General features: G+C 39.2%; 3 protein-coding genes across 4 annotated transcripts; 2 read left to right on the forward strand and 1 right to left on the reverse strand.

Moving 5' to 3' along the window:
- The first annotated feature begins 544 nt into the window (after positions 1 to 544).
- On the forward strand, positions 545 to 12,863 carry tbc1d23 (TBC1 domain family, member 23). Of its 2 annotated transcripts, XM_061030069.1 has the most exons (19): positions 545 to 621; positions 2,082 to 2,193; positions 3,028 to 3,133; positions 4,257 to 4,461; positions 4,555 to 4,678; positions 4,814 to 4,938; positions 5,616 to 5,662; positions 5,753 to 5,856; positions 6,174 to 6,296; positions 6,418 to 6,510; positions 6,597 to 6,767; positions 6,912 to 6,954; positions 7,153 to 7,259; positions 7,358 to 7,500; positions 7,873 to 7,917; positions 8,608 to 8,696; positions 9,694 to 9,829; positions 10,012 to 10,206; positions 10,710 to 12,863. In XM_061030069.1, the coding sequence occupies exons 1-19, from the start codon at positions 584 to 586 to the stop codon at positions 10,792 to 10,794; spliced, it is 2,091 nt and encodes a 696-aa protein (XP_060886052.1). In that variant the 5' UTR covers positions 545 to 583; the 3' UTR covers positions 10,795 to 12,863. The 2 variants fall into 2 exon arrangements, with proteins under 2 accessions (XP_060886052.1, XP_060886058.1); XM_061030075.1 differs by lacking the exon at positions 7,873 to 7,917.
- A 1,199-nt stretch (positions 12,864 to 14,062) lies between these two features.
- nit2 (nitrilase family, member 2) lies at positions 14,063 to 18,012 on the forward strand. Its single transcript, XM_061030307.1, has 10 exons — positions 14,063 to 14,222; positions 14,368 to 14,486; positions 15,155 to 15,275; positions 15,367 to 15,455; positions 15,546 to 15,639; positions 16,225 to 16,299; positions 16,377 to 16,455; positions 16,778 to 16,876; positions 17,459 to 17,514; positions 17,625 to 18,012. Exons 1-10 carry the CDS (start codon positions 14,195 to 14,197, stop codon positions 17,723 to 17,725), a joined length of 861 nt encoding a protein of 286 aa, XP_060886290.1. The 5' UTR covers positions 14,063 to 14,194; the 3' UTR covers positions 17,726 to 18,012.
- Positions 18,013 to 18,198: 186 nt separating this feature from the next.
- LOC132956699 (ICOS ligand-like) lies at positions 18,199 to 25,852 on the reverse strand. Its single transcript, XM_061030279.1, has 5 exons — positions 25,434 to 25,852; positions 23,212 to 23,532; positions 20,754 to 21,038; positions 20,139 to 20,321; positions 18,199 to 18,494 (listed from the first exon to the last, which is right to left on the reverse strand). The coding sequence occupies exons 1-5, from the start codon at positions 25,693 to 25,695 to the stop codon at positions 18,421 to 18,423; spliced, it is 1,125 nt and encodes a 374-aa protein (XP_060886262.1). The 5' UTR covers positions 25,696 to 25,852; the 3' UTR covers positions 18,199 to 18,420.
- Between the last annotated feature and the right edge of the window lie 354 nt (positions 25,853 to 26,206).

Consider the following 26,206-nt stretch of genomic DNA (forward strand, 5'->3'; position numbering starts at 1 on the left):
CTCTGTTAAAGGTTTTGAAAAATAAACCTTAGCATCTGTAAATGAAGATGTTTTGTTGTAAGATTAACAATACAAACAGTGCAAAACATATGAATATGCATGACTTGACTGAGCGTTATCACACAGGTAGCAAGGGGAACTGAAATAAGGGCAAAACTAGTTACTTTATTCATAAAAGGCTATTTACAAAACAAGAAAGGCAAAAACATGTGGAGGAATGATTAAGAGCAATGATGGATTGATATCGACAATTCAAACATAAAAAGACAATGGATTGAAACATTTTGTACTGGAATGAATTAATTACATTTTATTAAACACAATCATACAAACAAACAAACAAACAAACACACACACACACACACAGGCACTCAAACAAAAACAAATAAAGTGAAAATGAGCTGGATCTGAAAGTGTTCAGGACGTTTTTTCCATCTTATAAATGTTATCCTGACCATTATGATACATATAGTATATGGGCTGATGTAGTTATCAGACCGTCTCAGCTGCTCATTGATAAATGACAGCTTTGCGACACCTCTGCCGTGTTGACGGTATCTGACGTGTCTCCGTCAACACAACAATGGCGGATGCCGTGGAGGAAGCTCTTCAGGGCAGCTGGTGAGACTATTTGTTATCCGTATCTGTATTAGAGACCTTTTATCGACTGTCAAACACTTGTTCTACCTTCTTCTGATAAAGTTTGATCTGCAGTAACTAAAGACGAGTTTATTTAGTTAATTTGCTCCGCTGACGGCAGATGCTAGTGTTAAACCAGGTTGGTACCGTTACTGCTAGCCAGCTAATGTTAATTAGCCAAGTTGTTGCTGAAAAACTAGCAGACCGGTCACAAAGATGGACACAGGTTACCTATAAGCATTTGAGAAAGAAGTGGTTAAGTATTTATATTTTCTGCACTTTATTTCTTGCATTGACAAGTTGATAGTCACTGCTAGTTAGCCAGCATGCTAACAATAACTAGCTAGATAGCCGGTGTTCTGTCGGGTTCTGCTTCCCTTTCAAAACATGGCTCCAGTTTCTGTCTCTTGTCATATTAACCCGAAATGTACTATCGTTGCATTATTTAAATTATCCTGAAGTTTCTGACTGGTCTTAAAGCTCGTTGAAGAGTTGAATATGAAGTTAACTGATCTTTAAAAGATTGACTTATCTTTAATGATCATTATTAGTTATGAAATATAGAGTTGAAAACATTTTACTGGATAATATTGTGAAGCCTCCTTGAGTTTTTAGTTTGTATAAAAATAGGATGTAGGCCTATCTAATAATTATTTTACACAAACATCAATAAACATTTGGATTGAAAATGTCAAACAAAAATGTAAATGCTGATTGAATAAACAAGAAGATATAGAGAATAAAATAGAAACAATTAAAACAATGATTGACTAAAAGAGACAGTACAAATATTTAAAACATTATGGAAAAAAAGAATTACAAGAAGGCATTTCGATAAAAATTAGTCTTTGAAAGGGAATTAAAGAAAGTGACTTAAGTGATTTGAGAAGTCATTTAAATAGATATTTATAAAATCACTTACATTTATTGATTCATTTAATTTGAGCCATAAATCATTCACAGATAGATATTACATGATAAAATGTGTAGACTTTAGACTTCAGACTTTATTGACCACAAATAGGCTGTAACAGCTAGGTGTGATTGAAATTGACACAATTACCGATCACTTTCATCCTTGATGGAGTTGTAGATTATTTTCTCAGTTTAGTCGATTTGACAATTTGAATGCCAGAAACTGTTGAAAATAACCATCAGTGCTTTCAAAAGTTCTGCATGATATCCATGAATGTTTAATTTTGTCACAGCCCAAAGATATTCAGTTAAAATGTTTTAGACATTGTAGTTAAACGATTGAAAACTTAAAACTAAATTAAATCATTGCAGCCCCTTTAATGAACTTGTACACTGGCTTACTATGATGTATTAATAACTTTGTGGAATGCATGGAAACAGCTAATGATTACTTTAAAATACAAATGATCATTTGTCTTATATCTGTTGATTTCTTTTTAAAATGTGCTCTGCCGGTGGTTCTACAGGGACCAGGATCTGGCCGAGGCTCTGGACTCGGGCGGCTCTGACATGGAGATGGAGAGAAGCATCATCCAGGTCCAGGAGCAATCAGCCCAACACAGGGCCAAGATGTGGAAGGTGAGACTCACAGGAGTCAGTCCACACATGGTTAAAATTACCTCCTAGTCGAATATAAGAGTTTGACTCATAATGTTTCCATAGTTTAATTTAAATATAAAAGTTGATTATCAGCCATGAAAAGACATTGAGTTTTTATATAATTAGTTGTTCTATAAATAGAGCACACATTCTTTAAAGGTGAGACAGAATGTCGTCATACTGATTAACAGACTGGAAAGACCTGCATCTCTGGCTGGAGTTATGTAAAGACTATAACCTCTTTCTAACACACCCACAGCTAAAAGTTCAGCACACATACATGAAATATGTGGACAATGCAGGCACAAAAGATCACTTTCCTACATTTCTACCGAATAAACTAATTCAGTGTTACAAAAAACTCAGTTTTCTTTTTTTCAAACCATTGCTCTACCCCTTTAGCACATAAAGCATTTATGATCCTGCATTCAAGTCTAATCGGCTACAATAGGACATATTTAAGGGAAATACAAAGCATTTGGTTTTAAGTTATAACTGAAAATGCAGGGTATTAAATTAACACTGTCCAATTTGTAAACAGTATCCAAATGATTTCCCTGTAGATCTAGACACCAACTCAAATGTATTAAACGACTCATTGCTGTGTCCATTCGTTGAAGAGTCCTAATGTAACTCAAAAAGCCAAACATATCAAGCCATACATCTATTTCTCTGAAGATTATATGTTTGTTAGTGTAGCAGCATTTGAGTCACAGATTTCAGATGAGTCCCACATAGTCACGTGCTCCTCATGTGTCTCTTTGTCACTCAGTGCTGCATGTTTATCAGTTTTTCTGTGTGTTGTGTGCGCAGATTGCTTTAAATGTCTCTGGAAAAGGAGACAGTCTGTCACCGTGGGACGGCGTTCTTGATTTACCAGAACAGACCCTCATTCACAACCGCAGTCAACAGCTGATCGGTGAGTAGATTCCTTCACACTATTGTGTGAATAAAACTACAATAAAAAGTATCAAACCAGCACCAAAACATGAGCAGAAACATCAGCCAGCAGCTGTGCAGATTCAGGATGAGATGCCTTCATATAAAAGAACCGCTCATAACTGAACCACACCACAAACTAAGCTAATAGGAACAATAATACAACATGTTTGAGTAAATGAGAAGTGAGAGGTGCATTTCGGTAATGGAAGATATTGTGACAGCACATGTGGATAAAAAGTGTTGTTGTGAAAAGTCTTTTGTCGCTTCAGGAACTTCACAACATTTAAACTGTGAAATGATAATAAATGGAAAAAAAGGCAGTGTGGTTAAAATCTGACCCGGTAATTAAACACTGAATGAAGCAGTTCTTTGTTCAAGGTCTTTTTTTTTTTTTTTTTAAAGCTCTTTGGTGGCATTTGTTCTTTAAGCAGATCTTTGAAATGAGCTTGCTGCAGCTTGTTTATAGATGCTCGTTTTAAAAAACATGCAGAACCAGTAAAAACAGCACATTAAAAGCTTTCATTAAAAAAAAAGCTGACACTCTTCTGCTGAGCTTACAGCACTGTAACTCAGTTATTATGATACTCTATAATCTGCTTAATTTAGTTTACTGCAGTACTTTTAATGACTAAGAAAGAAGTCTGTTGGAAATGTTTTGATGCTCTTTTGGAAGTCTCTGATTAACATAAGTCTTACAGGTAAAACATGAGACTTGGGTTAGCTGATTTTGGAGTTTGCTCTGGAGCTGAAATTAACAAAAAATGAATAAGTATTCTAAGCTTGTGTCGGACAGCCAAACATTTTGTTGTGTCCTCTTAAGAAAACATGACAGAAACATAAACAAACAGCAACACACTTACCCTCTGGTGAGTTTGTTGACAGTTGAGTCCGTGCACTAATAGGCACACTTCTGGAGGCAGCTTGAGGGATTCAGGTGATCCCAGTCTCACAGTAGCTAAAGAGGCTTTAGGATTTCAGTTGATCAAAATACTTTATAAGTCTGCTCTTCTGACAAGTTGACAACAAGTTCTTATTTGTGAATGTCAAACATGGATGTCCATTGTCCTGCTTACACTTCCCACTTTGGTCCCCATGTTTAGACCAGCTGGATGTGTCAGAGGAGGAGAGGAGTGACATGGTGTCTGATGTCGAGTCAGTCATCACTTTCTACTGTAAGTCCCGAAACATTTCGTTCACACCTGAGCTGAGCTGGCCGCACATCCTCAAACCGCTGCTAAGCCTTCAGCTCCCTCGCAGCGACCTCTACAACTGCTTCTACGCTGTCATGAACAAATACATCCCCAGGTGAGCTCTGGAGTTTTAATCATAACCCACTTAAAAAAATCAACCGGAAACTCAAGATTTAGGCTGTAAAGGTGTCACTCATGTTCTTTTTAGGGACTGTGTGCCGAACGGCCGACCCTTTCACCTGTACAGACTCCTGCTGCAGTACCATGAACCAGAGCTCTGCTCTTTCCTGGACACCAAAAAGATCACACCCGACTCCTACGCCATCAACTGGGTATTTGTTTCTTTTCTTTTTTTCCCCTTCACAGCATGCTTTAGATCATTTCTCTGTTTATTTGAAAGTGAATGCATACTGTACAGCACCATGTTTGACTCACTGTATGTTATCGTGTTCATATTCCCTCCACAGCTGGGCAGTCTGTTTTCCAGTAACTGCCTTCCTGATGTGACGCAGGCCTTGTGGGACTTCTACCTTCAGCAGGCGGACCCCTTCCTCATCTTCTTTCTCATGCTCATCATCCTCGTCAATGCCAAGTAAGTGACAGAGGGAAAGCTTTACAGAAGCATGATGATACACAGCCTATATCTACAGTAAGTGATTTGGGCTTTAAAATAAAGGCTGAACTTTTGCTATGTTTGTGCCCAGCGTCCGAGGTTTTTTTTCAGTGAATAAGATCAACAATGATGTATACACTTTCATTCACTTGCTGATTGGGTCTAGTTAGTAATGACAAGTCCTTCCCTGATGTGCCACACAACTTCCTTATGACCCTTTTCCAAAAGTTAACAAAAAACATAATGTTTGACTTGCAGTGGTTAAAAAACATGAATAAGGCACTGCTGATCTTGCTGTTTCTGCTAGCTCCTGTAGTACAATTGAATTATATATTTTTAACCGCTACTGCTGTAAATATGTGCAGGAAAAAATATTTTATTTAAAGTCATTAGTGTGTTTCACGTCGTTATCTGCCTTACATTGGGCTCTGTTGTTTTGGAAGGAAGAACACAATTTTGTTGACACTAGCATGCGCAAGCCTATTGTATGTGAACGGTCGTGTGTGTAAACTGTGTGTTTTTGATGACCGAGATGAACCATGCAATAGTTTCAAATACTCAACTCTACTGAGATTTTAAAAGTATTAGTGCTGACATGGTCTACATGGAGTACCTTTAATGTCAATTTGATTTGTCTTTGAATGATTTTCCCTCAGAGAGACCATCCTTTCACAAGAAGGAGCCAGCAAAGAAGACATCATCAGTAAGTTTGACTTACTGTTCTGATATTTTGTTTATGTGTACTGGTTCATGATAAACGCTGGATCTTAAAACATCTCCTTCTTTGTCACAGAAAATCTTGAAGCGTCTCCTTCTCTTCTGGAGTCCGAGGACATTGAAGATTTGTTCTCTTTGGCTCAGTACTACCAGAGCAAGACCCCTTTGTCCCTCCGAAAGGTAAACTACCATGTTTTGGTTTTTTAAAGATTTATTTTTGGGCTTTTTGTGCCTTTTTAATTGAGAGATAGGACAGTGGATAGAGTTGGAAATCAGGGAGAGAGAGTAGGGAATGACATGCGGGAAAGGATCTCACACTGCGCCACCAGTGCCCCCATATACTACCATGTTCACAGGATTTGTAAACAAAACAAACCTGATTTGAGCAGAGTCAGAAGTGTGATGTGATGGCTGACAAAGAGATGAAGGCAGTTGCAACAACAAACTTATTCTTTATAAGACCTTATTTATGTGTCTGCATTTTGCCGCCCCTGCAGATGAACCAGAATCTGTTTGGTAGCAGCCTGGTGGCTCTGAAAGAAGAAGACACTGACCTGAGTCAAGCTCTGTGTCTCCCCGTGTCTGTGCCTGAAATCCTGCAGGCTAACCAGCTTCAGCAGGTGAGTAACATTCAGGTTATTGTTAGCTGATTGAAACTAAGAAATAGATGATACATCTTTTGTAAGTGAGCCGTGTCAGAAAGACATGAAGATGTCCTCTGATAATGAAATGTTCCTTTAGGACGGCGTGCGTTTCTTTGTGGTGGATTGTCGGCCTGCAGAGCAGTACAACACTGGACACCTCTCCACCGCCTTCCACCTCGACTCTGACCTGGTGAGAGCAAATAATAATCATTCTTTGCTAGATTTGATGGCATATATGACAGCATTGTAGTAATGTGTTTTTGTTTCTTGTAACAGATGCTGCAGAACCCCTCAGAGTTCGCTCTCTCAGTGAAGTCCCTCCTGGAAGCTCAGAAACAGTCCCTGGAGTCCGGCTCCATCGCCAGTGGGGAGCACCTGTGTTTCATGGGCAGTGGGAGGGAGGAGGAGGACATGTACATGAACATGGTGTTGGCACATTTTCTGCAGGTGAGGGACATGAAAGAAAGAGAGGAGAAGGTAGCTGTAAGGAAAACAAGTACCGATCATTTCTTGAAAAGGATAACAAGTTACTGCATCATTTGTTTTTGTTTTTCACTGATAGTTTTGCTAATTGAAGGTTTTGTGTTACAGAAAAACAAAGAGTACGTCAGCATCGCTAAAGGAGGCTTCATGGGTAAGTCGATGAATATGAGAATTCTGAGGCACACAGAAGCATACAACTTAAAGTCTTCATATAAAAAAGAGAGCATTCTTTAATCACTGAACTCATTTTACATATTAGTCATGGTGTTTATCAATTTACCCCTGGTCACATATGCAATTTAGACATTTGTGATATCTTTAAAGTCATGATTTATTTGTTTGATTTCAGCGCTCCAGAAGCATCTTGTGGACATGAACATTGAAGGTCTGGACTCTTCATACCTCCACTGGATCGTCAGCACATCAGGATCTCACAGCAGCCTCAGCTCTGCTGATGTAGGTTGATAAAGGAAACGTGTATGGAGACACAGTTTATCTTCACTTTTCTCAACATTTTTTTAAGTTCTTGAATCCTTCTTTCTCTTCCGATACAGGGAGACTTACTAAGCAGCCCTGGAGACAGCAAAGGAGTCAAGTCTCTGGTCAACAAAATGACGTTTGCACTGAAATCGAAGTCAGTCAACGTGAAAGAGAAGATGATCAGCTTCATCGAGAATACCTCCACCCCTGTAGAAAGGTGAGGTCTAAGATCATATCTAAACCCTTCTCTAAGGCCATGTTTACACAACAATAATTTCATCCAAAAACGGCAGCCTTTTGTTGCCTTTTTGCTTTTCATTTACACAACGGCGGTGTTTTGGGTGCTTGGAAACAGAAGCTTTTCCAGAGTGCAAACTTTTGGAAACAGCACCATCTTTTGTCTTCTCAACAAGGAAAACAAGAACAAAAAACGTCTCAGTTTTCAGAAGATCGTTCTTGTGTATGCATGGCCTAAGAAGCCTTTACCTCTGATACCCTAAAACAGACTATTACATCAGGGAAAGATGACTGTAAATGACCTTTAGTTTTGTCATATTTTGTACAAACCTTGTGCCTTATTTCATGCTAGAATGTCTTTCAATCTGCCCTGGCCTGAGAAGGTGGTCCCTGATCGGTAAGAGCTCCCTGACATCAAAAGCTGTCTGTCACCAGCATGCCCACTGGCTGTAGACCCGCACCAACAGTCTGTGGGGCTTTTTAAGAGTTAACCTGTGTCACATTAACGCATGCCTAGTCTCACATCTCTGCCCACACCGCTCACTCATGAGAATACAAACACCACACGTTCCTCATGGGCAGGCTGTGTACGAGATGTTTAGGATCTGTCTTCATGCTTTCACTAACAACATCGAGCACTGCTGTTTAGTTCTCACTGCTGGAGCTGCTGCAGAAGGCATTCAGTCATCGTTACATCAGAGGAGTAAAGGAGGTGTTTTAGGGAGAACGTCAGCTTCATTGCTGTTTGCTTGGAGATGCTCCTAACAGTCTGTCTTTCCATTTCATTGTTCTTGTAGTTGATAAACAGGGCTATGCAGAAACTTAAAAAATGAAACAAATCTAAACCACGATTGCTGCAAATAGCCCTGAATATCACACACTGACTAATCTGTAGCTCCTCTGAAGTTTCATTTAACCTCTTTTTTTATGTCAAACAGCATAACCCGACTGTAGTGGGCTAACATTTGTTACAGCAGCCTGGAGGTCTTCATGCCATTTTCTATGTGTAACCTTTAAAAACAGACATTAACATATGTGTACATCCTTCACTCAGTGCTGAAGTCGCCTTGTTGCTCTTCATCTGTAGGCATGTGAGCAGCAGCGACCGTGTTGGTAAACCTTACCGGGGGGTGAAGCCTGTTTTCAGTATCGGTGATGAAGAAGAGTACGATACAGGTAAAATATTTAAAGTGGAGATGGACATGTTTTTTTTTACTTTTACCTCCCAGTTATATATTTGCATACAAGGCAGACTTTCATGGTGTTCTACAAACGTCTTGATCTTGTTTTATTAAGTGATTCTGTTTGCGTGGGCAATGATTGAAATGCAATCCCAGAAACAGTCGGCTTTAAACATTTTACTTTTTTATTCTCTAGACACTGATATTTGTGTTTGAGTGCAGAAAACAATCCATGGCGCTGTCGCGAAAGCCATTAACCTTTTAAGATATCCTGACTTCTTGGAATGCAACAGAAATTATCGACCCAACCTCCAATTAACAGAAGGAAAAAAAGTATTCTCCTCTTGATGACATTTTGTATTTGCAGAAACCTTAAAATCCTAAACTGCAAGTAAATCACAGGAAAAGGGGGTTTTGTTTTTCTGGTTTACGGCACTAAACAAAGACAAAGTGAAGGATCAGTGTAACTTATTTACTGTTAGACTGAACAGGCTCCACCGAGGGATGTAATGAACCGAGAAAGACGGTGTTTATTTTGCAGACACATTTGGAGGGGCAATGTTGCTTTACTTCTGGTCTGAACACTTGGTCATTTCTAAAGTTGCTGATTGGACTGTAAACAGTGCAGTACACAGACAAGGAAGACATTAATATCTAACCAATGACTACATTTGAATCCTGGACAAGTTGGCCAACGGTCCCAGAGACTGTCAGACAATAGTCAGTGGGTTCAGAGATTTGTATAAAACCTATCTAGGAAAAAGATTGCCATATGGTTGTCTGTTTGGAGAGAAGAAGTGAGAGTGACTAAGAGAGTAAATCTCATTTGGAAGTTGTTGGTGAAGAAATAACTTCCACTCAGAAACTGTCGGGGGAACCCCAAAAGAAATTCAAATCTTGCATAATTTTGCTATAAATCATATGATGCATTCTATTCTGTAGAAAAGCAAAATCATAAATTACACCTAATGTCTTTCTTCCCTCCCTCTCAGATGAGATCGACAGCTCGTCCATGTCAGATGATGACAGGAAAGAGGTCGTCAACATTCAGACCTGGATAAATAAACCAGACGTTAAACATCACATTCCATGTAATGAGGTGAAAGAAACCGGTCACATGTTCCCCAGGTGAGTCACTTCCGCTGACTGTGGGTAATAATTGAACCTTAGTAATACTCTGATCATGATTGGCCAATAATAAGGGGGGGGGGGGGTTGACTCATCTCCACTACAAGCGTGAATGAACATGATATATTGCTTCCTTCGGGAATCTATCAAATCTTAACACTGACTCTGTTTCTCGTCTGCAGCCACTTGTTGATCACAGCGACTCACATGTACTGCCTGAGGGAGATCGCCTCTAGGAAAGGCTTCGCTTACATCCAGTCGAGACAAGCATTGAACTCTGTGGTGAAGATCACGTCCAAAAAGAAACACCCAGAACTCATCACGTTCAAGTTTGGAAGCAACAACTCGGCTGGAGTCGAGATATCAGCTGTTGAAAGGTGCTTGTTTACAGGAGCAGATTTCAGATTTAAATGAAAATAACCCACGATGGCATTGATATGTGTACTGTCTATATTTATTTATTTATTTTTGCCTTTGGCTACTCAGATCTATTACAGGTACAGAGTTTTACAGGGGCTATTTCTTGAGATCTGATTTTTTTCTACTATATTGTCATTTGAGCTCAACCTCTTTTTGAATTATTTTTCTTTATTATTTTTTTTTTACAGTCCAACATGTCAGCGTGAATCTAAGTTGTAGAAACGTAAACACAGGCTGTTTCTGCAGCGTGCTGTTACTCTGCTGTAAAAACAACCTAAATAGAAATAATGAATGTTCTCGCTGATACTCATCAGCATGGAACTAATAAAACCCCCTCATAGCTCTAGTTTGTTTAATATTTGAATTAAAATGCGTATTTCTAAAAGTCTTGTTTTCTGTTAGTTGATGTTTTTTTAATCATTTTTAAGTCTTGTTTACCTGTTTCTTTTCCTCTCTTCAGATATCTGATACCAAACGCAGGAGACGCCACTAAGGTCATCAAGCAGCAGATCATGAAAGTCCTTGACGCTCTGGAGAGCTCGTAAAGAGAGGTGATGGGGGTCGAGACGGCCTGCCGTAATAAAACTGTGAGAGGAAGAGTCTCTGTCTGTCAGGAGTGAAACTTCTCCCGCTCTCCCTCCCGGACAGATCCAGTATCCCGAGCAGCGATGACTGTGGATCCCTGTGTGTCTGTGTTTGGGACATGTGGGCACACTACTGACTGCTGCAGGCCTGAGGGATGAGCTATGTGACGAAATACTTGGGTGCTCCACCATCATCAAACTGTTCTCTTACTCTAAGTTAATTAATCTCGGTTGTACTGTATTTTTTTCTTTATTACTGACTAAAATCTAATCACAGTGCAATTTCTCTTCGGCGACTTTCCTCTGGCCTTAACGTAGCGTACTGATCGACCTGTTCACACGACTGACCCTTTCCTTTTCAGCATCTCAATTCTAACCCGAACATTATGCAGTGAGCAGTCTTAATTTGTCTTTTTATTTACTTTTCTGATTTATTAAGAGCGAGTGTGAGGCAGCAGACTCAAAGATAAAGACGCACACCAGAAGGGAGGTTTCAACCACAACAACTGTTTTTGATCACATTTATGTCCCAGCAGGCAGCCTTAATTAGAGGGTTAAATTTGAGGGTGTTTATAAATATCGATGTGTATATATTGTTATAAAGTGCTCTATATCAGCACAGACCTTTGCAAAGTCATTTTTTGGAAAGCATATCCTGATATTTAGACTATGCTGTGAATCTCCCCTTTGAACAGTTTCTGGGAGATGATTTATTCTCAGCCTTTACATAAAATATTGATTTAACGTCTTCTTATAGCAGTGGGATGTAGCTGTTAGAAAGCATTGTTCACAGCCCCCCCCCCCCCCCCCCCTTTCTGGACTACATCAGTATTACAAACAGGAGCGTCAGTGATTGCAGTTTTTAAGAGCCTGAGCGCCTCAGTATTTTTCCATCTTTTCAGTTTCAGTATGTGGATAATTTTTCACAGTCAAACTGCTAAAATTGGCCATGAGTTAGATCCCATTTATGCCTTCAATTATGATTTGAGCTGCATCTGGACTTGTTATCTGGGTGAAGATAAACGCATGTAAATAACGGTGTAAATGTGTCGGCATAGAAACACGAGGGTCAGAACAGACTTGAAACATCTTTAGGAAGTCTGGCTCACATTGTGTTCTGATTAAATGCATTCTAAATACATCATGCTAGCATCTCTCTCTTAAATCCTGTTTGATCCATTTCAACATCCGGCTCAAAAAGTTGCATCTGAAAAAACCTTGACCCTTTTCAGTTTTCTGCCAAGAATCTGGACTTAAGTAAAACAGATGATCTTAATCTTGATAGTGAAAAAAGTGCAACCCCAAATCTAGGTCATTATGGTCCAGATGAAAGCTTCAGAACGAGCAGGTCCTGGTGAAATGTTTGATTATACTCTCACCTGGAGGTGATTACTGTACATGCTTCTAAATATTTAGGATGAAAAGATAGTATCTAAGCTTTGAACTGAATGAACGATTGTAAAAAGAAAAGTCATTATATATCTCTGTTTTCAAATCATTCTTGTCCATTGTTATTAGTCTACAGTAAGCAGCTTGCCTTTGTTGCCTTCATGGCCTCATGCCTGTGATGTGATTTCTGGCACCAGCTGTGGCAACACATCACAGTCATTTGCTGCTTGTCCTTTGATTTTCAGCTCTTTCTTGCTCTTCTTGCTTTTTTTCTTTGCTAATGTACTCATTTGTGTTGAAGTCTAGTTGTGAAGCCAGCCTTGGTTTAAGATGATGCAGAGAGGCTTTGTCTCTTTAAATTAACAGAAGGAAAAACATTATAAATATGGACAAAACCAAAACTTGAAGGTCATAAATCTGGTCTTCCTTCACTCCAGTCGTACATAGCATTCCCGTGTAACTCATGCATTGTGTTGTAACTTTGTAATATTTATCAGTGTTGACTGGAATCAGGAGTTTTTGCTCTGTAACATCGCAGGATGTCACCACTTGTCCAAATGCAACATGTCTTTGCACCTTACTGTTCTGCTATTATTTTCTAAACGTTTCTGTTTATAATAAATGGAGATTATTCGACTGTACCTGTGGAGGTGGAGTCATTCATGCACTCTTTTACATGTACTGTTTTGAAATTGATAGCCGTCATAATTAATTGTAATTGATATTTTATATACATTTATATCACTTAAAGTAGATGAAATTCAGTAAATAAAAAGTGGATGTGTCAGAAGAGGTACAGATGATGAAGGTTGATACAAAAGACATTACCTTAAAGAGCAACATAAAAACTAAGCTGACCTTAATCACAAAATAAGAACACACACACACAGACAAATAAGCATGTTTGACTCAATATGTTGTCTCTGGAACAGGAATATCACGCTTTCCGTGTTTACCTGCTGCACCACAAGATAATGATCTTTTTCAAAATGTTGAACAGCAGAGTCAAAAACAAATAACCCTTCAAGAAGCAGAAAAGCCAACAGCTATGTAGAGTCTTGTTTTCAACCCTCTGCCTTCACCATAAACTACATTACAGTTTTAATAAACTCATTGTGACATGCTGCTCTAAATGTTTGCTGTTAATTATTTTGGAAAAAAGGAACGTTTTATTTTGTCTTCTCAGCACATTAAGAAATATATAAATAAATAAACCATTGTCCCATCCCACCTTCTCCATCTCAGAATTTAATCCCATTAAAAACTACTATATTGTTTATTTTACTAAATTAACGGATTAAGTAAAGTTAAATGCAAAGAGGTTGGTAACAGTTTATTATAAATAATTATCATACAATGAGAATATTTTATACCGCCACACAAAGGTCACAACTACAAAATATACTTTATTTTTTAACGACAGTCATCTCTTAAACAGTGTATGTGCTGGCTGCTCTTTTTAGAACTGCTGTCGAATTCAAAATATTGATTAAGAGGTGATTATTAACACTATAAAAAATAAATGCATATATATGCATATGATAACAAACCCCTGCAACCATTAAAAACGTGTATACATGTCAGGTAGGTTAATATTTGTCAGGAACTTATGTTGATTTAAAGTTAATGTTTGTTGCTGTTTTGTTAGACCAGTCAGAGGACCATCGGAGTAAACCCCGCCCCCCTTGCTGACGCAACTTCTTCTCCGAACTTCACAATACATTTTTTAAATTTACGCACATCCGACGTAAAGTGACTGTCAGGGTCAGGAATAAGTAACATATAACTACAGACGTTGACTGTTATTGTTGATAATCGTTTTATTTTTTCATATTAATTTTGTGAGGTTTATGAATCGTTTCAATTCTCTAGATTAGAATACAGACTCTTACTTTGAAGGGCAAACCGCAAACTTGAATCACGTGGTCTTCTGTCAACTCTGGACCGTGAAACCAAACAGCTCTCTGCATATATGTCAACTTTAGCTAAAACGATGAGCAGTAAGTATATAATCTGTATTTATTTTCATTAAGTTTAAGCTGACTCACTAATGCATTGTTGTGACATTAGTTAGGTTTTGACGCTGCAGTGACGCTAAGTTAAAGATTAAAATAAAACAGTAACTGTGTTGTCCTGTGTCCTCAGAGTTCCGTCTGGCGGTGGTCCAGCTCCAGGTGACAGGTGTCAAAGCGGACAACCTGAGCAGAGCCCGTCGGCTGGTGAAGGAGGCGGCTGGTCAGGGCAGCAAGGTGGTGCTGCTGCCGGTGAGGAGGGGTCTGAGGTGGGGAGGCTGGGGGCTGATTTTCACCCTGCTGCTGCAGCTGTGCAGAAAGTGCTGCAATGTGCTTTTACTATCAAATGCATCACGTTTTATTTTTGACATTCATTCATTAAAACATAGCAGAAAGACATTCTGAGCTAAATAGAAAATCTGAGAAACCTGTAAACTGCTTAAATTCAGGTTAAAGAAAAGCTAAAAAATCCTCCTCATTATGCCTTGTGTTAGAATGACAATAAACACCAAGAAAGTTCACAATTTTGGTTGCTAAATATATTATGGCATATATTATATATATTTTTTGTAGTTGTGACCTTGGTGTGGTGGTATAACATATTTGTCTAATTGTATGATAATTCACATAACTCATGAAATAGTTATGTTATATATATTTCTATATCCAAGAAATGAAAATAAGTTTAACTTCTTTAAATAAAGAAACTTGTGCAAGTTACTGAAACGCATGTGCGGAATACAAATGACACATTTTCAGATGCATGTTTAATAAAGACGCGCATGAAATTTATAAAACAGGTATTCAAAATAGAAAACATCCAGGACTCTGTAGATATTAGGGGCACAACATTAGAAATATTAGTCGTCTGTGCCTTTAAGTTTTCACTGCAGTTGATCTCACTGTGTGCTTTAAAACAGGAATGCTTCAACTCTCCGTATGGAACAAGCTTCTTCTCTTCTTATGCTGAGAGGATCCCAGGAGAGTCCACACAGGTGCTGTCAGAGACAGCCAGGGAGAACAAGGTGTACCTGGTGGGAGGTAGGGAGGTTTATGATGAAAGTCGTTTAAGAAAAAGATATAATCATTTTTCTTCAGTGGAGTATGAAACCCTGTGATTTGTGTTTAACAGGATCCATCCCTGAAGAGGACGGAGGGAAGTTGTATAACAGCTGTACAGTGTTTGGTCCTGATGGAGAGATGATTCTTAAACACAGGAAGGTAAATGTTCAGCAACTTCAAAATGTAACTGTGTTTAAATGACCTAAGTGTTGTAGTTTCTCTTCATTCTTCAATGTTTTCGTCTTCAAGATTCACCTCTTTGACATCGACGTTCCCGGGAAAATTCGCTTCCAGGAGTCCGAGACGCTGAGTCCAGGCAGCAGTTTGTCAATGTTCCAAACTCGTAAGTGATATCTCCTGACTCTTCTTCTTTTCATTGCAGCATGACTTTATATGTATATATAACACAAAACCATGGAGCAGTTTACTTAAGAAAGGTGATGCCAAAACATTGAAGTAGATCCTGTAGCAGACAGGAAGCCAGTGGATAGAAAGCAGCACAGAGGGGATGTGGTCCGTCTCTTACCTGTCAGGAGGCCAGCTGAAGCATTTTGGACCAGCTGCAGATATTGAATGGCTGACTGGTCCAAACCCACAAACAAGGAATTACAATAACTATAAAACTTATATTCATTAAATAAAAAAGAGATATTTAAAAATTTAAAAAGTTAGTTGAAATACAATATTTTTTTGATAAAATGACTTCAGTCTCAATTCTTTATAAAGTTAGAAAATTGTAAAAAAAAAATCCTGATAAAACAGTGTCATGAAGCCAGTAGTGTAATAAGAATCATAATGTGGTTTGGGTAAACGGTTACATCCCTAATAATAATAATAATCCGTTTGATTAATAATGCTCTGTACATTGTTAGCATGAGTATAAACAAACTCTTTTTTTAACCTGCCTCCTCTGTCTCTCCTCCTGCAGCGTTCTGTAAGGTGGGCGTGGGGATTTGTTACGACATGAGGTTTGCAGAGCTCGCACAGCTCTACGGCAGGAAAGGTGAGCGGCTCATTAGACGCTTTACTCTGCCTCATACGACAGGACCGTTGATCAGGTTGTGTTTCTTCCATCCTCAGGCTGTCAGCTGCTGGTTTACCCCGGAGCCTTCAACATGACCACTGGTCCGGCTCACTGGGAGCTGCTGCAGAGAGGAAGGTCAGACTCACATCTCTGTGCAAAACCTATTTAGTCTTTTAAGTTTGATTAGTTGTTGAATTTTTGTAATATGTTATATTTTAATGTAAGCAGAGTAACATAACGAAAAATAAGAGGAGAAATCAAAAGAAAAGAGCCAGAAAAAAAGAGTTTTATCATAAAAATCTGACATCTCTAAATAAAATAAAACAATTGAATGTGTTTTTCTAAAAGGCCAAGTATGTAGCATGTTAGCCACTACAACACACCACAGCATGTAAAGATAAAGCTGCTCTCAACAGACAGCATGCTACACTTCACTAATGTTTTGTCTCCTCTGCAGAGCTCTTGATAATCAGGTGTACGTAGCCACAGCGTCCCCCGCCAGAGATGAAAGTGCTTCTTATGTGGCCTGGGGTCACAGTACTGTCGTAAATCCATGGTAGGAAGAAAATACAAAATGCTATTTCCAGTAAAGTCCTGCATCAATGTGTAACACAGTGACTGAAGGACTAGTGTGAGTGTGTGTGAGGGTTTTTTATAGGTTTTATTTTGAATTGTTGTTATTGTTGTTATTAAGGATAATGAGATCCTCTGTAATACATATTTGACCTTTACTGTAGACTTGTAGAAGTTAAAACTAGTTATATTACATGTGTTACTGTTGCGTGTTTAAACAATGCATCATGTGTGATCAACGACCACGTGTTGTTTTTTTTAAATCTTCCAGTAATCAACGGTTCTGTGAATTATTTTAATACATTTATTTATTTATTACAAGAACCTCAGACATTCAATGAATGAAGTGGATGACCAGGAAAGTTCTTTTTATATTGTTTAACTCTCTTTGTGAAGCACTTTGTGGTTTTGTTCAGAAATGTGCTTTATGAGTAAGTTTTATCATTTTAAATCTTATCTGTGATTTTTCAAACAGCTTTGTTTTGTGATCAAAACTTGAGTTTTTGTCTGTTTGTTTTTAGAAATGTAAATTATTATTTGTGATTGATGTCGTTTCTGTTTTCAGGGGGGAAGTTATCTCAAAGGCAGGATCAGAGGAGGCTGTCATTTATGCTGACATCGGTTAGTTTAGATCCTAAAGTTTCCATAACATTGTACAGGTGTTGTTGGTGTTGTTGTTGTTGTTTCAGTTCATCCTTTTCATCACCGTGTCTGTTCCTGTTTGTTCTCAGATCTGCAGTATTTAGCCGACATCCGGCAGCAGATCCCGGTCACGGCTCAGCGTCGAGACGACATCTACACGGTGACGTCTACGCAGGAAGGATCGAGCTGAATGCTGAAACCTCGAGATAAAGTGTGACGCACATAAAGAATGCAGCTGACCTCTGCGTCTTCCTCTCCCTGTGAAGCTCCAGGCTGCTACGTCTTAATCGTGGAAACAGGAGATGCAGTTTGGATGATCACACAAACACCTCAGCGCTGCTCACTTCTTATCGATGGTGATTTGTTTTGTAAAATGTCTGGTGCTGAAATAACTACTTGATTGAAATTATAAAACAGTTTTGGTAAGAAATGAATTGTTAGCATCAAATAAGTGAAAATAAATGTTTTCTGACTTGACTTCTCTGATGTGATCAAATGCATCCTTTTCTTATCAGTTTCATATGAGCAGAAGTGAAGCTTGTCTTTTAGCAGGTTTTCTTGTGTGGCACCAGAGACTTCATATTTTATTGTTATATTTTCTGTAAAGATAAAAAAATCATGAACAGATCTGTTAAGTTGAATAAAACAGCTCCATTTGCAATATGACATTTTGAGCATTTTTTTATTCAAGCTTGAAAAAACAAAGAGTTCAGTAAACAAAAGATAAAGTTTCATCAAGTGAAGGGATGGTACCTGTTTTTATATTTACATTGTCTGTGTCAGAAACCCATCACTTGTATCGATTAGTGCAGAGGTACCAAAACACATTTACAGTTCAGTGCTCTGTTGCCTCAGCTGTTGAGGCTTTTTTTTGGACTCAGATTTTCACACATCCGTCTCCTTTTTGTCCGGTTTCATCGCCTCCGTCTCCTCCTTGTTCGGACTTCTCCTTTTGTATCCTGATGACAGAAAACAATCATTTTAAGAAAATGCAAAATGTGTTCACTTCCCAACTTCCTCAGAACATGAAGGCAGAAAATCTTCCTGAATTACTATTTCACATGTGCACCTCACAGCTGGAGACATAAAACAGAAGATGAAGCAAATGAATATGACGCTGTGAGGACACATTCTGCCTCTTTATTACATAATATGTTACCAACAAAAGAGCAGAGAAGAACGTACACTGGCAAACAGAAAACATAATGAAACAGTTCCATTATGTGTGCAGAGATTAAATCGATCGTGCGCTGGTTACAGGTTATAAACGTCATCACCCTCGCCAGCTTGATCAATGTGAATTTTCCTGAACATTTCCTGCTGTGTTCACCCTGAAATCACATGGACATTTAACTAGAGGGCTGGCAGGAAATCTTTCAAGTAAAGTGCGGTGAAAAGTTCAGCAGTTTGTGTTTTTCATACACGAAGCTCAACCCAAAACTTTAGGAACGTTTTCAGGAGTGTTTGTACGTGTGAAAGCACGTTGACATTTTCGCCACCAATATGCTGCAAACTAACATCTGATGGTTTCAATGAAAGATGAATAAATTAAATGGACACAAAGAATGAAAGGCTTTATATGTGATTTTTCACACTTAAATATAATATAAATCAAGTATATCCTCTGAAAATAACTCTGTGAGTCATGACTGTCTACAATGGGTGTAACACCCGAGTCCCACTGTCTGTGATGTTTTCAGAGTTTTCAGAGTCCTATCTTCAGTTTGTTTACATCGCCCGGACAGCTGGCTGACTCCTCCCCTCACGTATAAAAGTTGTTTAATTGAGGGACTAGAGAAAAGAAGAATAACATACTGTACTCACTGATTAACTGTGTTTCTAGATCACGCTCATTTCAGGTAAATTTACATGCAGTGTGAAGATACGAGCATAATAAAGATCGCTAGCATTAGCATGCTAACACAACAATGTACCGCGAGTTGTTTTGGTTTCATGCTGGAGCTCAAGGGCGACATCTGCTGGATCAAAATATCACATATAAAGCCTTTAAGGTTGAGCATCATGTCAAACGAAAATGATTAATTTTTAAGACATGGGACAAACTTTCAGACATTTTTTTAAAAGTTAAAAGCAGAACAGCGAGATTCTCCACTAGAATTGTTTAACTGAATCAAGCAACTGTGACACCCTCTCAACATCACACGATCATCTCCAAGTACAAAACACTAACTGTTGTAAAAAGACCTTTTAAGTTTTTTTTAGAGACAGGACAGTAGATGGAGTCAAAGATGGGTGAGAGTAGGGAATGGCATACAGGAAGGTGGGATTCAAACCTGGGCGCGCCCACCCTGTACGGTACAGTGACACACAGTAACCACTAGGCTAACAGCGCCCCTGAAATAAGATTGTAAAGAGCTGCAACACAGAGGGGATTGTTTTAAGGTCTTTTAATCCCCTCCATGACAGTAAAAGGCATTTTGATTATTGAAAAGAGAGAGCTTTTCTTTTGATTGATGACATCAACCTACGGAGCCCCTGAAGCTTTTCTTTGTGTTTGGAACTTCAGGGACAACCTAACTGTGTCTTACATAACATTTCAAGGCCGTGCCAGTAGCGATGACATGTAACCAGCAGGTACCTACCTCTATTGCCGTGTGTTTGTTGGTATTGGAATTCCTTCCGATTCCTCTTACTTATCCTGTCCAGGTGAATCTGGTACCAGACTCCGACTATCACCATGACCCCGACCACCACAGAGAGGGCCGTGCTGAAGATCCACATGGCCTCTGACGCTCTGCTCACCACCGGGCTGCCACCTGCTCCATCTGGAAACCCACCACAAATAGAGATAGTTTACAGAGTGATACGTTTGAGGCTCTCTCACTGATCTAATGATCACTTATAGAGATAGTTTACAGAGTGATGCGTTTGAGGCTCTCTCCCTGATCTGATGATCACTTATAGAGATAGTTTACAGAGTGATGCGTTTGAGGCTCTCTCGCTGATCTGATGATCACTTATAGAGATAGTTTACAGAGTGATGCGTTTGAGGCTCTCTCCCTGATCTGATGATCACTTATAGAGATAGTTTACAGAGTGATGCGTTTGAGGCTCTCTCGCTGATCTGATGATCACTTATAGAGATAGTTTACAGAGTGATGCGTTTGAGGCTCTCTCGCTGATCTGATGATCACTTATAGAGATAGTTTACAGAGTGATGCGTTTGAGGCTCTCTCGCTGATCTGATGATTACTTACAGGTTGTTGATGTCAGAGTTTCGTTCATGGCCGGGTTCTCTATGACGCACGACACGCTGGAGTCTTTGGAAATGTTGACCATCAGGTGGCTGGTGATGTTAAATAGTTTGGAGTCTGGGAGTGATGTAATGAGGGTCTTCACTGAGCCTTTAGGGGGCTCTGCGGTGTTGTCTATTAGCCAGTGAACTGCAGGTTCAGGAAATCCACCTCTAGATTGACAGAGGAAGCTGGTCTCGTTCCCATGCGCTGCCTCCCCCCTCTGCAGGAGAGGGAAGCTGAAACTGGCTGCCAACAGACAACAGAGAAGACCGTTCTTTTTATTATTTTGACAAACCTTATGCATCTCTAGCCCGTCTCAAGCCCAACACAGTTTTGGCAGATGGCTGAGTCTGGTTCTGCTCGAGGTTTCTGCCTCTTAAAGGAAGTTTTTTCTTATATGTATAGTCTAGACCTGCACTTTTTGTAAAGTGTCTTTTAATAGCATTTGTTATGATTTGGCGCTAAACATATAAAGATTGATTGATGACTAGTGATTGTTGTAACACCTTTTCACCCAAAAATCTATGAATCTGCTCCAGATTTTACAGAACTCAGCTGCCAGACTTTTAACCAGAACAAAGAAAAGTGACCACCTTGACGCTGTTTTAGCCTCTCTGCACTGGCCCCCTGGATAATTAAGAATCAGTTTTGAGATCTAAGTATACTGCTGACCTCTGAGGCCGTCCATGGCTTCTCTCCATGATACATATCTGACCTCTTGGTCACATATGAGCCAGTAAGCAGCCTGAGCTCCTCAGGCAGAGGTCTTTCATTTGTTCCTGAGGAGCGGCTGAAACCTCAGGAGGACAGAGTGTTCTCTGTTGAAGCCTCAAAGCTCTGGAACAACTGCAGACCTGCAGGTGGCCGTGATTTTACAGGTTTTATTGATTTAACCTTATTTTTATTTTTTTTGCTTTTTTGGGCTTACCTTGCTTTATGTGCTTTGTTTTATTCTTGTAAAGCACTTTGTAACACGAGTTTTGAAACATGCTCAATAAAGCTTATTTTTATTATCAATTATGATGACTGATGGCTGAACTATAGATTTCTGTGGGAACTCCACAAAGGGGGTCAGGGTCTAAATAAAGTGCTATTTACCTTATTTTAGCCCCTGATTTGAGGTTTAGTATTTTCCAAAAGTACAGGGACTTTGGGGTTGGTTCTTAGAGCTGCTTTTGCATATGCACACCAGGAAAATTTCTAGAGGATGTCAGGATAGCCGGCCCCTTTACATTTCCAAAGTTGTAAGTCATACTTGTCCATCACAGCCTGACGTTTTCGGGTTCTCAGGAAGCAAGGCAAGACGTAAAAAAAAGTGCTGGGGTTTTAATGTTAACAGGTTAAAAGATAAGGAGGCGGGTGGAGCTTAAGTGTAATTGGACATATACATAGTAGACAATAAAACATTCTAGTTAGCAGACAGGAAAAAGGTCCAGGTTAAGTTGGGGTGAAAAAAATGCAGTTTATCCTGAAAATCTCAGGAAATTGTCAGGAGTTTTGTGTGTGTTTGAAAACAGTATAGAACAAGTATTGCAATTAGCAGAACAAAAGAAAGGACATTTTGCAGCTCTGATATTTTTTTTATTGATAAACAGAAAAGTTATGGTTATGGTGACCTGTGAAAAGCTGGAGTGACTGTTTAACTTGTCGGTACACTAGTTTGCCAAATGTTCTCTCAGATCAGACTGTAGATGAAACTAAAGGGGTTTTAGGAGCACAGGACATTTTTCATAGTTCTAGGAACTGTTGGAACCCTTCACCTTTATTATTGATTTCACACCACAGGAACTATGAACTATTTAAGTTCCTAGATCGTTTAGAGGAACCTTTTTGGCTCCTGCTTCAGAATAGGTTTTCTCTCAGCGTGTGTATTTCTCAGGGAACTTCCTAGTGGATAGTTCCTCTTCAAAAGGTCCCCACAACTATTTGGTCCGAAAACACCTCAAGACAATCATGGGTGAGAACAGTGATCAGGACCCCCTGGGGGGTCGCAAGATTCCTTCCAAAACCATAAAAAAAATTAAAATAGCATATCTTATCCATTATTGTGAAAATCTAGAGGTGACGTGTGTTCAGCTTCTCGTGTTGTGTTCTTTTGTGCTGTTCTAATGGCACACTTTGGATAGTCGTAAAAGTGTGCCCAGCTGTGCGCAACATTATATGTTTTAACCACCTCCAGGGACAATGAGGGTCCCTTGTTTCTACCACTGTTATTTTGGGGGTCGCGGGCTGAAAAGTGTTGGAACCCCTGGGTTAGAGGAAGCTTTTATTCTTGAAAACTAACATAGGACTAAAAGTTCCTGGAACTTTTAATAGAAACACAGTTTATCTTGGTGTTTGACATCCTACTTATCCTTCTCATTTCTGTGTGTGTGTGTGTGTGTGTGTGTGTGTGTGTGTGTGTGTGTGAGATACGGACCTGCTATCCTGAGACACACACTGCACACAGCAGCACTCCGATTGTCCCCTGAAATGATGAACACACTGTAGTTTGTTTTGTTGTCTTCAGGATCCACTGAGGGCAGCTCCATAGAGATGTTTCCGGTCAGTAAAGCGTCAGCTGAGACGCTGGCTCTGTTAATGCTCCACTCCTCCACATCTCCGTCATCCCGCCACATGGCTCTGAGCACCACCTGATCATCCCGCCTCCACTCGATGGAAACATTCACAAAGGTCAACTGAGAGTAAAAACAGGGCAGCAAGACCGGCCGGCCGATTATACCGAGGACGCAGTCTTCTTCTGCAGAGAAAGAAGAGAAAAAGAATCAGTGTCCTTCTGCTCACACTTTGAATCTATTCAGTCTTAAACAGATCATTAACAGGATCAGAAAGGTTTTCATAAATCAGTCAGAGCTACTTTAAGAAAAAAAAAAATAAAGTAATGATTCTTGCAATACCACACTGAAAATAATCAGAGATGCACGATCCACTTTCTTTCAGTTTGGATTCGTTTCAGATACCTATGTACTGATACTGATACTGAATGTGATATTTTTACATCATAACTAATAATGGTATTGTTGCTGTTGGTAGTATGTGTAAGGCTACCCAAAGCTGTAGTAAACCCAGCATTGCATTGTGCTGGCTTCACATGCAAACAGGAAGCAGAAACAGCTGTCAGGGTTTTCAATGTAAATCTTTCAAACTGAAGTGTCAGAGTTGTACTTTTGATAATAAAGAAGGAGCTGTTCCATCTCGTCTGAACGTCGTCACGGAGACGATTGATGAGCACTTCTTACAGTTCAGTCTGAACGTCCTCAAAGCCAGACTGTGTGAGCTGAGAATGTTTTAAGCTCCCAACCATGTTTCTTGATCAGCCGTGGATCGGCGCCATCAGTCTGATATCCGATACTTAAATTACTTCAATATCGGACCGGATACCGATACATGATCGGATCGGTCCCATCTCTAAAAATAATGATTATAAGTGATTTTAAATTCTAAAGGGAGAGGGCAGCAAATGGGAAATAAAAAAAACAAATAGGGTAAAAATAATACTATTAGTACTACATGGTGTCGGTCAGTAGCACACTATGCACATCTCATATATTATGTGAAGGGAAGGAGCAGGCTCTACCGGTAAGATATGTCCTCTAATCCTTGTTTAGTTTAAACTTCAGCCTGTGGAAATACAGAAAAAAAGGGAGTGTAATGTTTTCCTTTCAAGGAATCTACGGTGGTTTAATGGTTCATGTATAAACATAAAATAATCATGGAGGTTGGAAGAATTTTATATAAATGAGAAATAGTTATGGTGGCCCTAAAGGTCAACTGCACAAATATTTCATGACTGCAAAAAACATTTCAGCAGACACCAAAAACATTGCATTAATGCATAAAAAATATTCAAATTCTTGCAATTTTTTCCTAGAAGGTGAAATATCTTTTTTCAGAAGCTAAAGTCTGTTTTTGTCCTGTTTTAAATTGTTGTTTTTTTTAAATATATTTGCTTTTCATTAATTATTTTGCATCAAGTGAAATGTTTTTGGGTCCAGGTGAAATGTTTTTGCGATCATGAAACATTTGTGCATGTGACCTTCAGGGTCACCGTAAATACTAATGCAAAAAAAAAAAAAAAACTGAAATAAAACATGCATCAGATATTTTGTTTTTAAAGTGATAATCTGTGCAGAAATTGCAAACTCCAAATTAAGTCCAGAGAATTCAAAAGTTAACAGTTTATATTTTTTGCTCTGATAAAAACATCAGAAATATCTTATTCTTCCCCACCCTCAAACCAGCAGTATCCACAGCAGGTTGCACCCTGCATTTTTTTGTGTAACTGTTAAGTTAAAGAAGAGCTGAAACCTGGTCTAACTCATTCAGGAGGATATTAAACTACAGTACGGTTCAAGTAAAAGAATGTAATGTATGTCAAAGCTGGTAAAATATCTCACAGGAGAAGCTTTCAGCGGTAAAAACACAATGTGACCCCAACGAGTGCAAAGCTTCAGTTTTGAGAGGCAGTAAAGTCACACAAGGTTTATAAGAATCAGGAGAGAACATGGTGTGAAACACATTTGTTATGAATTAAAGGGACATAATAACAGAAGAGAGAAACAAGGAAAATCAGTGACAAAGAAGGTCAATCATCAGCAGTTGAATATTATTCTTTACAAGAGAGACAGAGAGTCAGCTCACCCAGACAGGCACAGACACCGAGGAAGCAGAGCAGCAGTCCTGTGGGCCAGAGTCCACCCTTCATCGCCCCACGCCGAGGGCCCGAGCTCTCAGGAGACACACAGAAACAATCCAAAGATGACTTTTTCTTTACACCGGAGAGAAAAGACACTTCCATTATCGTCTCCTGTGCCTGTTTAACTTCACTTCCCTGTCTCCTGCTTGTTCTCTCAGCTCTCACACACACCTCTTCTCCGCTCTGTGTGAAGTCATTGTAGATCATGTTGCAGCATGTTGAGCCATACCTGATTCTCTCTCTCTCTCTCCTGTTCTACTCAATGAATCAAACTAAAGAAATACAAAATGTAAGGATCAGAAATCACTACAAAACTTCAGTACTCAGTTTCCATCGGCATACATCCTGCTGAGAGCCATATTATGAGGGATGGTCTGACCTGTTTGACTACTTTTGAGGTCACACAAAACACACACACACACACACACACACACACACACACACACACCCTCGAGCAGAGAATGTGATGTTAGCCAACCCTGTGACAGCACTCTGAAATCCCAGTAAGGACAAGTTAACATTTAATTCTGACGTAGCCTATATCTGTATTATGATATTTTATAAAACTTTACATTCAGAGGGAAATATACACCTGACAGCTGAAGTTTCTTTGAAAATCAAGTTTCTTCATTTTTCATATATTATGCACAACACATTACAACAGACTGCTTTGAATTAGATTTATGTCTAAACCTCTGCACCTGAATGTGCAGAGGAG

This window comes from Labrus mixtus, chromosome 3, assembly GCF_963584025.1.
Source record: "Labrus mixtus chromosome 3, fLabMix1.1, whole genome shotgun sequence".
NCBI lineage: Eukaryota > Metazoa > Chordata > Actinopteri > Labriformes > Labridae > Labrus > Labrus mixtus.

Coding starts and splice junctions, on each gene's coding strand:
- tbc1d23 (XM_061030069.1), top strand. CDS start 584: ATGGCGGATGCCGTGGAGGAAGCTCTTCAGGGCAGCTG. Junction 622..2,081: donor GAAGCTCTTCAGGGCAGCTG/GTGAGACTATTT, acceptor GTGGTTCTACAG/GGACCAGGATCTGGCCGAGG. Junction 7,260..7,357: donor GCAGCCTCAGCTCTGCTGAT/GTAGGTTGATAA, acceptor CTTCCGATACAG/GGAGACTTACTAAGCAGCCC.
- nit2 (XM_061030307.1), top strand. CDS start 14,195: ATGTCAACTTTAGCTAAAACGATGAGCA. Junction 14,487..15,154: donor GCAAGGTGGTGCTGCTGCCG/GTGAGGAGGGGT, acceptor GCTTTAAAACAG/GAATGCTTCAACTCTCCGTA. Junction 16,456..16,777: donor GAGCTGCTGCAGAGAGGAAG/GTCAGACTCACA, acceptor TCTCCTCTGCAG/AGCTCTTGATAATCAGGTGT.
- LOC132956699 (XM_061030279.1), bottom strand. CDS start 25,695: ATGATCTACAATGACTTCACACAGAGCGGAGAAGAGGTGTGTGTGAGA. Junction 23,533..25,433: donor CGGTGTCTGTGCCTGTCTGG/GTGAGCTGACTC, acceptor CTTTCTCTGCAG/AAGAAGACTGCGTCCTCGGT. Junction 21,039..23,211: donor TGTGTGTCTCAGGATAGCAG/GTCCGTATCTCA, acceptor GTCTGTTGGCAG/CCAGTTTCAGCTTCCCTCTC.